This window comes from Aristolochia californica, unplaced genomic scaffold (genome assembly GCF_029961685.1).
Source record: "Aristolochia californica isolate CCGP_79_NKW_82.1479 unplaced genomic scaffold, dmAriCali1.0.hap1 SCAF_3, whole genome shotgun sequence".
Taxonomy (NCBI): domain Eukaryota; kingdom Viridiplantae; phylum Streptophyta; class Magnoliopsida; order Piperales; family Aristolochiaceae; genus Aristolochia; species Aristolochia californica.
This window is the reverse complement of record NW_027181992.1, coordinates 45,501,246-45,513,615: the sequence shown is the minus strand read 5'-3', so window position 1 is coordinate 45,513,615 and position 12,370 is coordinate 45,501,246. Positions and strand designations below refer to the sequence as shown.

General features: G+C 39.9%; 2 protein-coding genes across 3 annotated transcripts; one reads left to right on the top strand and one right to left on the bottom strand.

Annotated features, from left to right (window-relative positions):
• Window positions 1-3,564: 3,564 nt before the first annotated feature.
• Window positions 3,565-9,443, top strand: LOC137958953 (pyrophosphate-energized vacuolar membrane proton pump-like). The gene is made up of 8 exons (XM_068806177.1): window positions 3,565-4,025; window positions 4,976-5,550; window positions 5,920-6,299; window positions 6,381-6,467; window positions 7,070-7,400; window positions 7,870-8,280; window positions 8,387-8,446; window positions 9,074-9,443. Exons 1-8 carry the CDS (start codon window positions 3,803-3,805, stop codon window positions 9,278-9,280), a joined length of 2,274 nt encoding a protein of 757 aa, XP_068662278.1. The 5' UTR covers window positions 3,565-3,802; the 3' UTR covers window positions 9,281-9,443.
• Window positions 9,444-10,170: 727 nt separating this feature from the next.
• Window positions 10,171-12,224, bottom strand: LOC137960142 (outer envelope pore protein 16-2, chloroplastic-like). Of its 2 annotated transcripts, none has more exons than XM_068807645.1 (7): window positions 11,890-12,224; window positions 11,745-11,796; window positions 11,289-11,360; window positions 11,127-11,158; window positions 10,997-11,030; window positions 10,575-10,642; window positions 10,171-10,500 (listed from the first exon to the last, which is right to left on the bottom strand). In XM_068807645.1, the coding sequence occupies exons 1-7, from the start codon at window positions 12,013-12,015 to the stop codon at window positions 10,357-10,359; spliced, it is 528 nt and encodes a 175-aa protein (XP_068663746.1). In that variant the 5' UTR covers window positions 12,016-12,224; the 3' UTR covers window positions 10,171-10,356. The 2 variants fall into 2 exon arrangements, with proteins under 2 accessions (XP_068663746.1, XP_068663745.1); XM_068807644.1 differs by having other exon boundaries at window positions 11,289-11,357; window positions 11,890-12,117.
• Between the last annotated feature and the right edge of the window lie 146 nt (window positions 12,225-12,370).

Here is a 12,370-nt window from a genome sequence, read left to right as displayed (position 1 = left end):
AGAGGTTGCAAAGAGAGGGGAGAGATGTCGCCGAAGGTCGTCGGAGCTGGGGACAGCGAGAGGAGAGCCAGAGACAAGGTCACAGGGTGATTGAAATCACTGAAGGTCACAAGCAAGTGAGGGAGAATTTTTTTTTCTCCGAAACCCTCGTTCGATAGAGGTTCCCACCCGACAGCTCGAGCCCAAGATATATTTGAGCGATGGTAAGTGAAATCAAAGCTCGACCCCTCTGATTTCACTTACCATCGTTTTATGCCTGAAACGGGGAAAAGTGAAATACAATTGTATTTCACTTTCCCCGTCACTTACGGTGCGCATTAACGCGTTTTGGCCCACTTTCTCCAGCTTTCACTTATGCTACGCACGAATAGGCCCTAAACAAACCCCAAAAATGGCAACAAAAACTTCTAATGATTGGTAAAGATAATTTTACAGGTAAAATGACAATCGTCAAATATAATTATTTCATGCATCGATCGTCGAGTGAGACAACGAGTATAATTGAATTCACTGGTCACATGGAGTGAATTCACTTTCACTTCCCACTTATATAACGCACTAACTCTTTCGGGGCCACTTCCTTATAAGCCCTAACTATTTATATTTACTTAAGTAATCATCCTAAAATCTGATTGATATAGGTAACTAGAAGAAATTTGTTCTATGATAACTTTCAAGTGGTTTTCTTATATTTTTTTTAATATAATCATCTAAGATTGTATTTTTGAATTGGTCAAATTCTAAATATGATTCTTAAATCCAGTAGTCATTATTAAATGTGGGTGTAAATCCTCGATCGAATTGATCTGAAGTTCTTAAAGAATCAAATGGAATACCAACTCCGAATTACAGTTGGAATTAAAGTCTAGAAGCACTACCCACAGGAAATCTACGCGACCTGTATTGATCGTCTCCGCACCCAGAAAACGAAATCTCAAGGACAGGAGTCCCAGAAAGACTATCGTCAAGTCGTCAATACTTGGGTACTGTAGCAAGAATTCGCGGAACAAATCCGGAAGTCCTGTCAATAATGTGATGTGTTGAACGCAGATTGCCATCAAATCTCACCTCGTATAAGTCGTATGAGCAGACAGACCAGACTTCCACTAATCTGCGGCATCACCCACTGTTCCAGAATGCCCAATCCGACTGCTTCCTTCCTTCTTGCTGCCTACGGCCTTGCACATCGATATCAGCTGACAGAACTAACTTCCACATCAATCAGGAATGGAATCTTTTTCTCCATCTTGACGCGACAGCCTGAATTCCTGGCCGTCTGATGTTTGAAACCTGAACTCTGAAGTTGAACCCCACATTCCGTGCAAGACGCAGCCTCTGCCAGTCCTGTACCTTCGCGCGGTCCATTTTAAGACGTTTGTTCAGTCTTCTGCGTGCCGTTGTCGACTCATGCACAGCTACCGCGTTGGCGACGACGTCTACATGATTAAATTTCTCTTTCAGGCATTTTCGCAAACGGTGGGTGGGTGGGTGGGTGGAAACTGGAAATGTAACGATACATCTAGAGAAGAGAACAAACGTCACACCATTTGACAATGAAACCAACAAAGAATTTAAAGATCTTCTCCTCACCATGGATCATAATGAAATCCTTAAAGTCCAATACATGCGATTCTGCAGCTGAACATAAATTGTATTCACACATCCAGTGACTGGGAACGATTCTGCAGGCCTTTTTGGAATAAAAAGAGGCGATTTTTACTCCGTTTATCCATTTCTAGTCCTTGGGTAGGCGTTCGTTAACGCGAAAAAAGCACGGTAGATTGCTTTGAAGGGAAGTACTGCAACCTTTGATTAAATTAAACTAAAACTCTTCAACTTGTTGATTCAGGATCAGAAAACTTGCATTCAAAGCCAAGTGATGGAAAGCAACCGATTAACTGGTCATAAATGTAAAAATAATGATTCCTTAAAAGTCTTTTCAAGTTAATATCTTATTGCATTGCTGATGCATATGGACCCTCTCACCTGTGTTTTTTTTAACTACTGGTTGTCAATTCCAATTCTGAATAAAGCAGCTAACAGTCTCTAAGAAGAGAAAAATGGTTTGCACCAACGATTGAAATTTTAATGGCCTTTCTGTTTTTATTTTCTTTTCTCATGATTTTGACTTCCCACCGTTTTAATCTTTTTTTAATGTCTTGTTTGGAATTTACATTGTTTTTTTAATTATTTTTTTATCTGTGGAAAGATTTGTCTCATCAACGTCTTGGCATTAACAGGAGTCTGGATGACCATAGCCAGCAACGTATGACAGTATGTTTTTTAAAATTTAGAGACTAGATTACAGGAGGAGGAAAAGCCCAATCTTCCATGAAACTTCATTAACCTTTATCAAAAGAATAAGATCGTGATCCTGGGAAAAAAAAATTAATATAGAAAACAAGAGTAAGTTCCGGGAAACATCAAACTTATCGATTGACATTCGAAAGTCTATAAATTACAGAGAATTGTGGGTGAATGGTGACGAAAGGAAATACGAAATTCTAACCCCTTTGGGTTTGAGTCAAACCAGATCACCATGAATGAGCATGAAGTAGCAACTGAAATTTTAATGTTGAACAGGCTGGAATGCCACTAGTTTTTGTTTTTCCTCTTCTGTAACATAGACTTGAATCCTGAACTTTGTTCTGGACCTTTCTGTTTTTAATCTTTTCTCATTTCAGTTCCAAATAAAAAAGGACCCAAAACTTTTTTTATTGTGTGTGTGTGTGTGTGTGTATTTGCAGAAGTGAATTCACATTGATATTCAGAAATGATTCCTCAGCTATAACAAGGGACATATTTGTGGCAACAGTTTCGCAGACTGACTGAAGCTTCGGATAAGAACGGGCGAAACAGTTCCGTCGCTTTGTAACCTTCACTGAAACATCTGTCAATGGATTCATGGCAGGCCTTTGTGTCAGTAACCTCGCCAACGGTTTCCTAGCGACTCCCCAGCCCAAAAGTTATCTTCACTCATTGTTCCCCTAGTGGGTGTTATTTCCTCATACTTTGCCCACGTTGTGCAGGCTTTAACCGGATTCTCTCTCTGCGAAACTCCCATTTCAGCTCAGTAAACTTAATTCTACTGCAGCCTACAGAAAAAAAAAGGGATTTTACATATTTATTTGATCACACCCTCGAGCGCCATAACAGGGACAGACAAATGCTTATGAAATTATCATTTAAAAGTGAAAAGAGTTAAAAAGACCAGTGGAAATTGTATTACGATCCATTTTGTAATGGTTTGAAGACAATTAATGGAGGAAAAACATCTTGAACTGCCCGAGCTACGTTGTGGACGACGCGGACTGCCTTACGATAAGGATGAATGAATGAGTCAATATCGCTAGTTTTCCACCATTCGTAACGAAGTGTGATATACAGGACAACAGGGAAAGTTCATTCTGGTAAATTTCCGGTTAGGCGGGGGCCTTTAGAGCTGGAGGGATGAGATTAATTACTAGTCGCAGCGAAACGAGTCCTCAAACAACTCGCCAGTGAAAGTATAAATTGACTGCTAAAGTGCTAACACCTTTCAAATTGTTTCGACGGATTAAAAAAGAGAAGAGTGTGCTTGAAGCTCCACAGATATTCTGGGTGGCGTTGCAGGGGGAGGGAGTATTGGGTGGAAGTTGGTTTTCGATACCAGAAAAAAGAAAACAGACTGACAGTATCGGTCCCTCGATTTAGGACTCTTTTGGTGCTTTGGGGAGTTTTTAAGGTAGAATCCGTGAAGGGGAGGAAGTTGGACTGGTTTTCAGGAAGTCGGGTTGTGGTTAGACCGGTGGGATATCGGGAGATGGCTCTCATGGGGGAAACTATTACGCAGATTGTGATTCCGGTGGCAGCACTGATCGGAATGGGTTTTGCTCTGTTGCAATGGTTTTTGGTTTCGATGGTTAAGGTTTCGAATGATGTAAGCCCAGGTTCTAACGAAAGTTTGCTTGAGGATGAAGAGGAGAATGTAGATGGTCATGGGGCTGTCATAAAATGTGCTGAGATTCAGAACGCCATATCTGAAGGTTAGTGTCTTAAACTGGTTTCCTCATGTGTTTTGTGTTTTGCGGCTACTCTTGACAAAAAATATCCTCTCTCAGCGTTTCAAGTTCCAACGTTCTTTTTTCTTTTGGATTTGTGAGAAAGTATCTTATCTGCAACATATGCAGTAGTTGATTGTTCTAGTGGCTTCCTTTTAGCGTTTTCTTTCAACAAAAAAGCTTCTTTACATTCTCTGTGTTTGCTAGTTTCAGAATGATGACTTAGGTTGCTCAACATCTAACGTTGTTGTGGGATTCAATGGGGTTTTCCAATTTAGAATTTTGAAAACGCTCCTAGATAGATCTGTGCTTGTTTCATTTTCTTTAGATTCCCGTGATCGTCTTTTCTGTTTTGTTGATCAAAACATAGTTTCTTGAGTTTGCTGCAGTTGTCTTCACCACATCCGCGGCTATCACTTATCGGGAATCACTGCGGCTTTGTAGTCAAAAGATTAAGCATGAACTGGTTTGTTAATAATTTCTGTTTTTTTGTTAATCAACCCTCCAAATTCCGAGAGATTCCAGTAAAAAATCTTATTTTCAAGGATTTTGATTTAAGTATCACCACAAATCCTGACAGTGTGGTGTTTCTTACACCTTCTTGAGATAGCAATTTTGCATGTTTCGCACCAAATGGTTTTTCGTATTGGATCAGCCTTCTTGAATTCACATTGTGGACTCTGTTTTTTGTAGCTTGGTTGTTCAATTTTTTTATGGACTTTTAGAACCAGGACTTGATAGTGTCTTTTCTATTATTGAGTTCTTTCTCATGTTTCCTGTATTTGATGTCTATAACTATTAAACCTTCTGCATATTTGGGGTATGTGTTCACATCTTTTGATATATCGAAGCTTCACTCACTATTTTTTTTTTTTTTTTGTTGATTTTGATAACTGTTACATGTTGATTTTGATAATGCTGTTTGTGTATATCAGGGGCCACCTCTTTCCTGTTCACAGAGTACAAGTATCTTGGCATCTTCATGGCAGTATTTGGTGCAATCATCTTCATTTTCCTAGGCTCTGTGAAGGGTTTCAGTACAGAAAGTGAACCATGCACTTACAGTAAAGACAGATTCTGCAAGCCAGCCTTGGCAAACGCAGTCTTTAGTACCATTGCCTTCCTCCTCGGTGCACTAACTTCTGTTCTCTCTGGTTTTCTTGGAATGAAAATTGCCACATATGCTAATGCCAGAACAACCTTAGAGGCAAGAAAGGGGGTAGGAAAAGCTTTTATTACCGCTTTCCGATCAGGGGCTGTGATGGGTTTTCTTCTAGCTGCAAGTGGTCTGCTGGTTTTGTATATTTCCATTAATCTCTTTGGGATATATTATGGAGATGACTGGGAGGGACTGTATGAATCCATTACAGGATATGGTCTTGGAGGCTCTTCAATGGCACTCTTTGGACGAGTTGGAGGAGGAATATACACAAAAGCTGCAGATGTTGGGGCAGATCTTGTTGGAAAAGTTGAGAGAAATATCCCTGAAGATGACCCCAGAAACCCTGCTGTGAGTTTTCTGCTCCTCTCTTATATTATTGTCATTATTCAGCATAGGATCTTAAATGAACCAACACTATGGCATGAAACAAGCAATGTTAAATCTGTGAACTAGATCACAGAAATGGATGGTGCAGATCAGGTCGGTAAAGGATCATATGATCTTAATACTGTCTGCTTCATTAGTTATCTATCTTATGAAACGATTATCAACACTATGCAGTTGATATATCAAGAAGATGGGGTCTCTATGAATTGCTATTTGCTCCTCTTGTTTCTTAATACTGCTCTAGGGAATGTTTATTTGGTGCCTCCTCAGAGGATCCTAGTCCATCAGCTATCTGACCTATTGCTCTAACTAAATTACAAATATTTGCAGGTCATTGCTGACAATGTAGGTGATAATGTGGGAGATATTGCTGGGATGGGCTCTGATTTGTTTGGATCTTATGCTGAATCCTCTTGCGCCGCACTATTTGTTGCATCAATTTCATCATTTGGAATCAACCATGATTTCTCTGCAATGTCTTATCCTCTCATTGTAAGCTCAATGGGAATTGTGGTCTGCCTGCTCACAACACTCTTTGCTACCGATTTCTTCGAGATTAAAACTGTTGAACAGATTGAACCTTCATTGAAGCGGCAACTTCTAATCTCCACCATTCTTATGACCGTTGGGATTGCAATTGTCAGCTACATTGCTCTTCCAACCAGCTTCACCCTCTATAATTTTGGAGCTGAGAAATCTGTTAAGAATTGGTACTGCCCTGGCCTATCTTTGGCTCTTGACTATATGTCTATGTTTCTTTCTTATGTATGGTGCATTTTCTGTTGTTATAGGCACCTCTTCTTCTGTGTTGCTATTGGGTTGTGGGCTGGTCTCATTATTGGATACACAACAGAGTATTACACTAGCAACGCCTACAGGTGACACTCATCTATGATCCCCTCGTTAACTTTTGCTATTGTTATGAGTCAGTGAAGTTGGGCTACAGTTTATGTAGGTCTATTTGTCCAAGCCAAAGTTAAGTCTAGCATAAACTGTCTGGCTTTTGTGATTGGACTTTGTGAAGTTGGGTCCAAGGCCCATCCCAAAATGTCTCACCAACTTAGGAAGTCTTGTTTCCAACTAATAAACTCAAGATTTTTATATTCACTAATACATGTGGGACTATTTTTTAACACTTCCCTTCACATGTAGTCCCTTTTTTGTGGCTCTACAGGTGGATAATTTGGGTGGAGGTCCACATATGAGTACCTGCTCTAATACCATGTGAAGTTGGGTCCAAGGCCCGTTCCAAAATGACTAGCCAACTTAGGAAACCTCTTTTCCAACTAATAAACTCAAGATATTTGTATTTACTAATACATGTAGGACTATTCCTTAACAAACTTGACCAGTAAATTTATCTTGTTAGTTTTAGGCGCATTACACCCAGTAGATGGCCTTATGTCTTTGGAGGACAATGGCAGAGCTTTTAATGGTTAAGGATAATTTTTTGCTTACTATAATTTTCCGAATTTTGCAGTCCTGTGCAGGATGTTGCTGATTCTTGCAGAACAGGGGCAGCAACGAATGTCATCTTTGGGTTAGCACTGGGTTACAAGTCTGTCATAATTCCAATTTTTGCCATAGCTGTAGCCATCTACGTAAGTTTCAGCCTGGCTGCCATTTACGGAATTGCTGTGTCAGCTTTGGGAATGCTTAGCACAATCGCAACAGGGCTTGCAATTGATGCCTATGGACCTATTAGTGATAATGCTGGTGGCATTGCCGAAATGGCGGGGATGAGTCACAAAATACGGGAAAGAACAGATGCTCTTGATGCGGCTGGGAATACCACAGCTGCCATTGGCAAAGTAAGACTTTCATCAATATATTTCATTTAGTGAGATTAAGGAATGCAATATAAAATTTATCTTCATTGCCATCTTATTCCTATAGTGATTTCTCAGTGATGAAAACGATTAATCATAAAATATTTGTGATTAATAAAGTAGATAGACTAGACCTTGTTTCAAAAACCTACTAATGATCAATTGATTGGGAAGGAAGCCAAACTGATTCATTTGGCTTTTTTTTTAACTCTTTCTCTCAGGTTTTCTATCTTGAAACTAAATATTTCAATGTTTGAAAAGGAAATGACTCCTTCCCTTTAGGAGATTACATGAATGGAAATCATACTATGTATCCTTTGCATTCAAGATATAGATTAAATTACTTGTTATATCATGATTTGTAAACTCTGTTTTGAATTATTCTTGTGAATTATGGAATATCAATTCTTACATCAAAGAAGTCGATGTTAATAAGTTTTGATTATGATAGGGTTTTGCTATTGGGTCAGCTGCTCTCGTCTCTCTTGCTCTGTTTGGTGCCTTTGTAAGTCGAGCTGGAATCAAGACTGTTGATGTGTTGACTCCCAAGGTCTTTATTGGACTACTGGTTGGGGCTATGCTTCCCTACTGGTTCTCCGCCATGACCATGAAGAGTGTAGGAAGCGCAGCCTTAAAAATGGTGGAAGAAGTTAGGAGGCAGTTTAACACAATCCCTGGATTGATGGAGGGAAGAGCAAAGCCTGACTATGCCACCTGTGTCAAGATTTCTACCGATGCTTCGCTGAAGGAGATGATACCCCCTGGTGCACTTGTAATGCTTACTCCATTGATTGCTGGAACCTTTTTCGGAGTAGAAACCCTAGCTGGGGTACTTGCTGGTTCACTAATTTCTGGTGTTCAGGTCTGTGATATTTTCTCCCCTTTCACTGTCATTACATATAGAAATCATCTGAGGACTTTCTGGTTTGCTCATTGCTAATATATCTCGTGAATGTTGCTTCTTAAAGGTTGCAATCTCAGCTTCTAACACTGGCGGTGCTTGGGATAATGCAAAGAAGTACATAGAGGTCATTTATCAACTCCTGATACATTTTCTACTTGGTTGAATTGCTTTCTTCTATGAGATTTTTTGTGAGTGTCATTGGTACGATTCTGAAAGGCACGATAAAAAACCGAAGACAAAACTTGAGGCAAAACTCGAGGTTAGACCAGTTATAGCTTGAAAGGATTTCACCCGGTGATATACTCGAGGTTAGACCAGTTATAGCTTGAAAGGATTTCACCCGGTGATATACTCGAGGTTAGACCAGTTATAGCTTGAAAGGATTTCACCCGGTGATATACTGAGCGAGTGTTCTCACTTCATAAAGGGATAAGTACACTTACGTCTCTAAGAGTGAATAAGAAACAAAAAATAAACTAATTACATTAATGACACTTACAGTCGAACTTATCCATATCTACAAACAACTACAAACTGGTTTAACAAGAAATTATTGGTTCATCTGTAACAAAGTGGACTCTTGATGAGATCAGAACAAACTCACCTTCATTGATCTTTTATTCTCAAGGCATTCAAATAACAGAATAATTCCATCTGTCTAATGAGAGCATCCAGCAACCTGGAAATTTTTTATACATCTGTTATCATTATCACTGTGCTATGAAATCTGACTTCTTAACATGGTTTGTAGGCTGGTGTCTCTGAGCATGCAAGATCACTGGGCCCAAAGGGTTCTGACTGCCACAAAGCTGCAGTGATTGGTGACACCATTGGTGATCCCCTGAAGGACACATCCGGACCATCTCTCAACATCTTGATCAAGCTCATGGCAGTGGAGTCATTAGTATTTGCTCCATTCTTCGCTGCTCATGGAGGGTTGCTTTTCAAGTGGCTCTGAAGTGGTATTCTCGTTCATCAGTAATGGGCTCCCAAACTGTAGGTGTAAAATGAAAAAAGCCCCCGGTTTTGTTTTATTCCTCTTAGTGTTTATAGTGACTGGAATGTGAAAGCGTTGAGCTAAGCTGAAATTCAATGTCATTAATACTAGTTTCTCTCTGAAACATTCCATGCTTCTGGTGGCTAATTTACAGCCTAATCTGCATCTGTCAGTGGCAATGGAGAATGAAAGTTGAGCAGCACCCTAGAAACTCCTATCTGATTCCCACTACTGAAACTCCTACAAGAGCTCATAAAATCTATTAAACAGAACCTTGTTGAAGTTTGAGATTTGTGAAGACAGTAACAATAGCATGAAAGAGAAAAAAATCTAAGCAGAAAATTGTTTTCCCTGCCGAGGTTCATGTGCAAGAAGAGAATGAATTATCAAGAGTTTTCTGAACTGAAACCAAGATTTCAGTGAGTCTCCACTAAATTAGCCAAAACAAATTCAAGTTTACTCAAGTGAGTTACAGGGAACTTTTAACCATCTATATCTAGGGTTAATGTCTCTTAGTGTGGTCAACACTGGGTGTTTCCGAGCTGCGAATATAGGAATTGAGGGTAGATTATTGAAGTTAATTTTCGTTACGAATATCAAAAGTAAATCACTCACGAAAAGTTGAATCTGCGATTCTTTTGCATGCTTGCGGCGAGTATACATAAAATACAAGAAAAAGATAAAACTGGTTAAAGACAACTGAACTAACTCATCCCTGTTTGATTTTTTCAAGAAGATCAAAAGCCGAATATGAAGTTCTGCAACCAATTTTGAATCTATCTTAAAACTTCACTAGAACATGTTTATGTTAGAGATCTTTTCAAGGAAAAGCCGTGGTCTAAACAGATGACTTTACCATTCAAAGATACCAACTTCGATTAAGATCGGAGGAAGAAGAAGCTAAAAAAGCCACTGCTGGTTGATGGATAAACCATGCACAAACAACTAGTTGTCTTACAGGCGTCCAAGGGGCAAAAAAGCTCGGCGAGGACCCTTTCTTGGAAACTATATTTAGACGAGATGAAGTAAAAACCAGTCTAGAATATCCCAGTGAGAAGGTTCGCCGCGGTAGAGAGTGCGGCGCCTGTAATAGCACACTGGACGATCTGCTCGTGTGAAGCATCTTCTGTTGTTAGTGCCAATGCTGCACCTGTTACTGCACCCGCCACTGCACTGTTTTTCTGCAGACGAAGAATTCATGTAATAAAACTAACTGATTAGCAACTGAAGGAACAGAAACTATACAGAGCCTTACCCAGTCATGGGCGCCTCGAGCCTCCCTTAGGCCATATGTAAGGCCAGAATACATTCCTGCTGCCAAGCCTGTATCAATTCATTATTAAGTTAGACCACGAGCCTGATCTCTGATTCAACCATGATGATTTAGCTTGGTGTTTCTCTACTATTCGATCAGAAGAAAAGAAGTAGTAAGAGACTGTCAGAGTTTTATCAGCTTTTTGCAGCATTTAAGGCGCTAAAGTTTCATTTTTTGTTCTTCATATATGAAGAACTAAGATCCTCTCGAGATCAAACAAATCACCCTCGTTTATTACTTCAAAGTATAGGATAATCCATATCTTAGCTGCAAAAATTTCCATCTTTTGTTACTTAGAATGGTATAATCTGTATCTTAGCTACAAAAATTTCATCAACAATGTTGAAAGGCAAGTAAAATACCCCACTGGATCGCCTCTTTACCGGTGCTCTTCACCTGGAAAGATAAAAAAAAAAAAAAGGTAAGATTCTGCAGATAATTTACTCGAAACTGGGAATTTCAGGAGTCGATTCATAGCTCTGCAGATCTTACCATGGCTTCAAGAGATTTCTGAGACGTCTCCCCTGCAAAATGTATCAAGAATGTATGAGAAGATGCAACATCCTAAATCAAATGCAAGGTTCAGGGAAGTGAGATCACGAGAGAAGCTCAGCGACTCGGCCACTTCTATGACATATGAGGGATTCGGAATACCTCTGAGGCCTGGCAACCTATGTTTCTTTCCTCCTCCCAAGTCCTGCACCCCGTTTGGCTCGGCACAAGCTGCTACAAAATTCATCAAATTTTATTTACTATCTTTAGATATATTCCGTTCACCTACTGAAAAATAAATTGATTTTGATTCAACCGACACCAGATAAAAGTCGCAATGATGCGAAGAAAAACCTCCATTGTTGATCATATCACAGTAAAAAGCATGATTGATCAATGATTTACTATATCAGTTTGGATTCTCATTACATTTAATGTAATCGGAACATATTGTATCAGCCTCTTCTTCTTCACCGCATAATCAAATCAAAAGTGTGTTGTCATGAACTAGAAGCTACCAACGGAATGGTAAGAGTTTCTCAAAAAGTCAGTTAAACTCGTCTCAAAATTTTAAAACAGAAATCGAGAACCGAGGGAAAAACTACAGAATCAGAGCACCTTCTATTGCAGTGAAGTATGCCTCGCGCGATACTGCCTGAACTGCTCCAATCTAAGGAATCAAGGAATAAACGTTAAGAAACGAAGAAACAGAGGTAAAAGCTAAAATAAAAAAGGAACTACAAGCATCAGCATTTTACAGTACCCCTGCGGCCTTAACGAAGCTCTCAGCAATCCGATTTAGAAGAGGATGCCCTAAGTCGAAGAATCCACCCTTTTCGAAGCTTCTCAACTCGTCCATAAGTGATCGAGTTTCCAGATTACTGCTCATGTCTAAAAAAATTGAGAAATGGCTCAAAAGTGAAGAAAGAAAACCGCTAGCGAGCTCAGACTGGGAAATGGAGAGACAGAAGAGAAAGCAATAGCGCCGAAGAGAGTGTCGATAAAAGGAAACGAAAATGGAGAGGAGTCGGAACTTTTGAGAGGGCTGAAGAAGAGTTCTTCGGAAGCAGCTGAAACCGACGCGTGTTGCAGGCTGGCGCTAATGTGTCCCGACGACGAAGGAGATCCGTGGCTGGGCACACTGACAGTTGCCCGAAACAACGGACACGTGAGAGCGTCGGAATGATTCTTGAAAAAACTGGCCCGCACCTGCCGGTTCAACCAAATCCGGGTTCTGTAACATC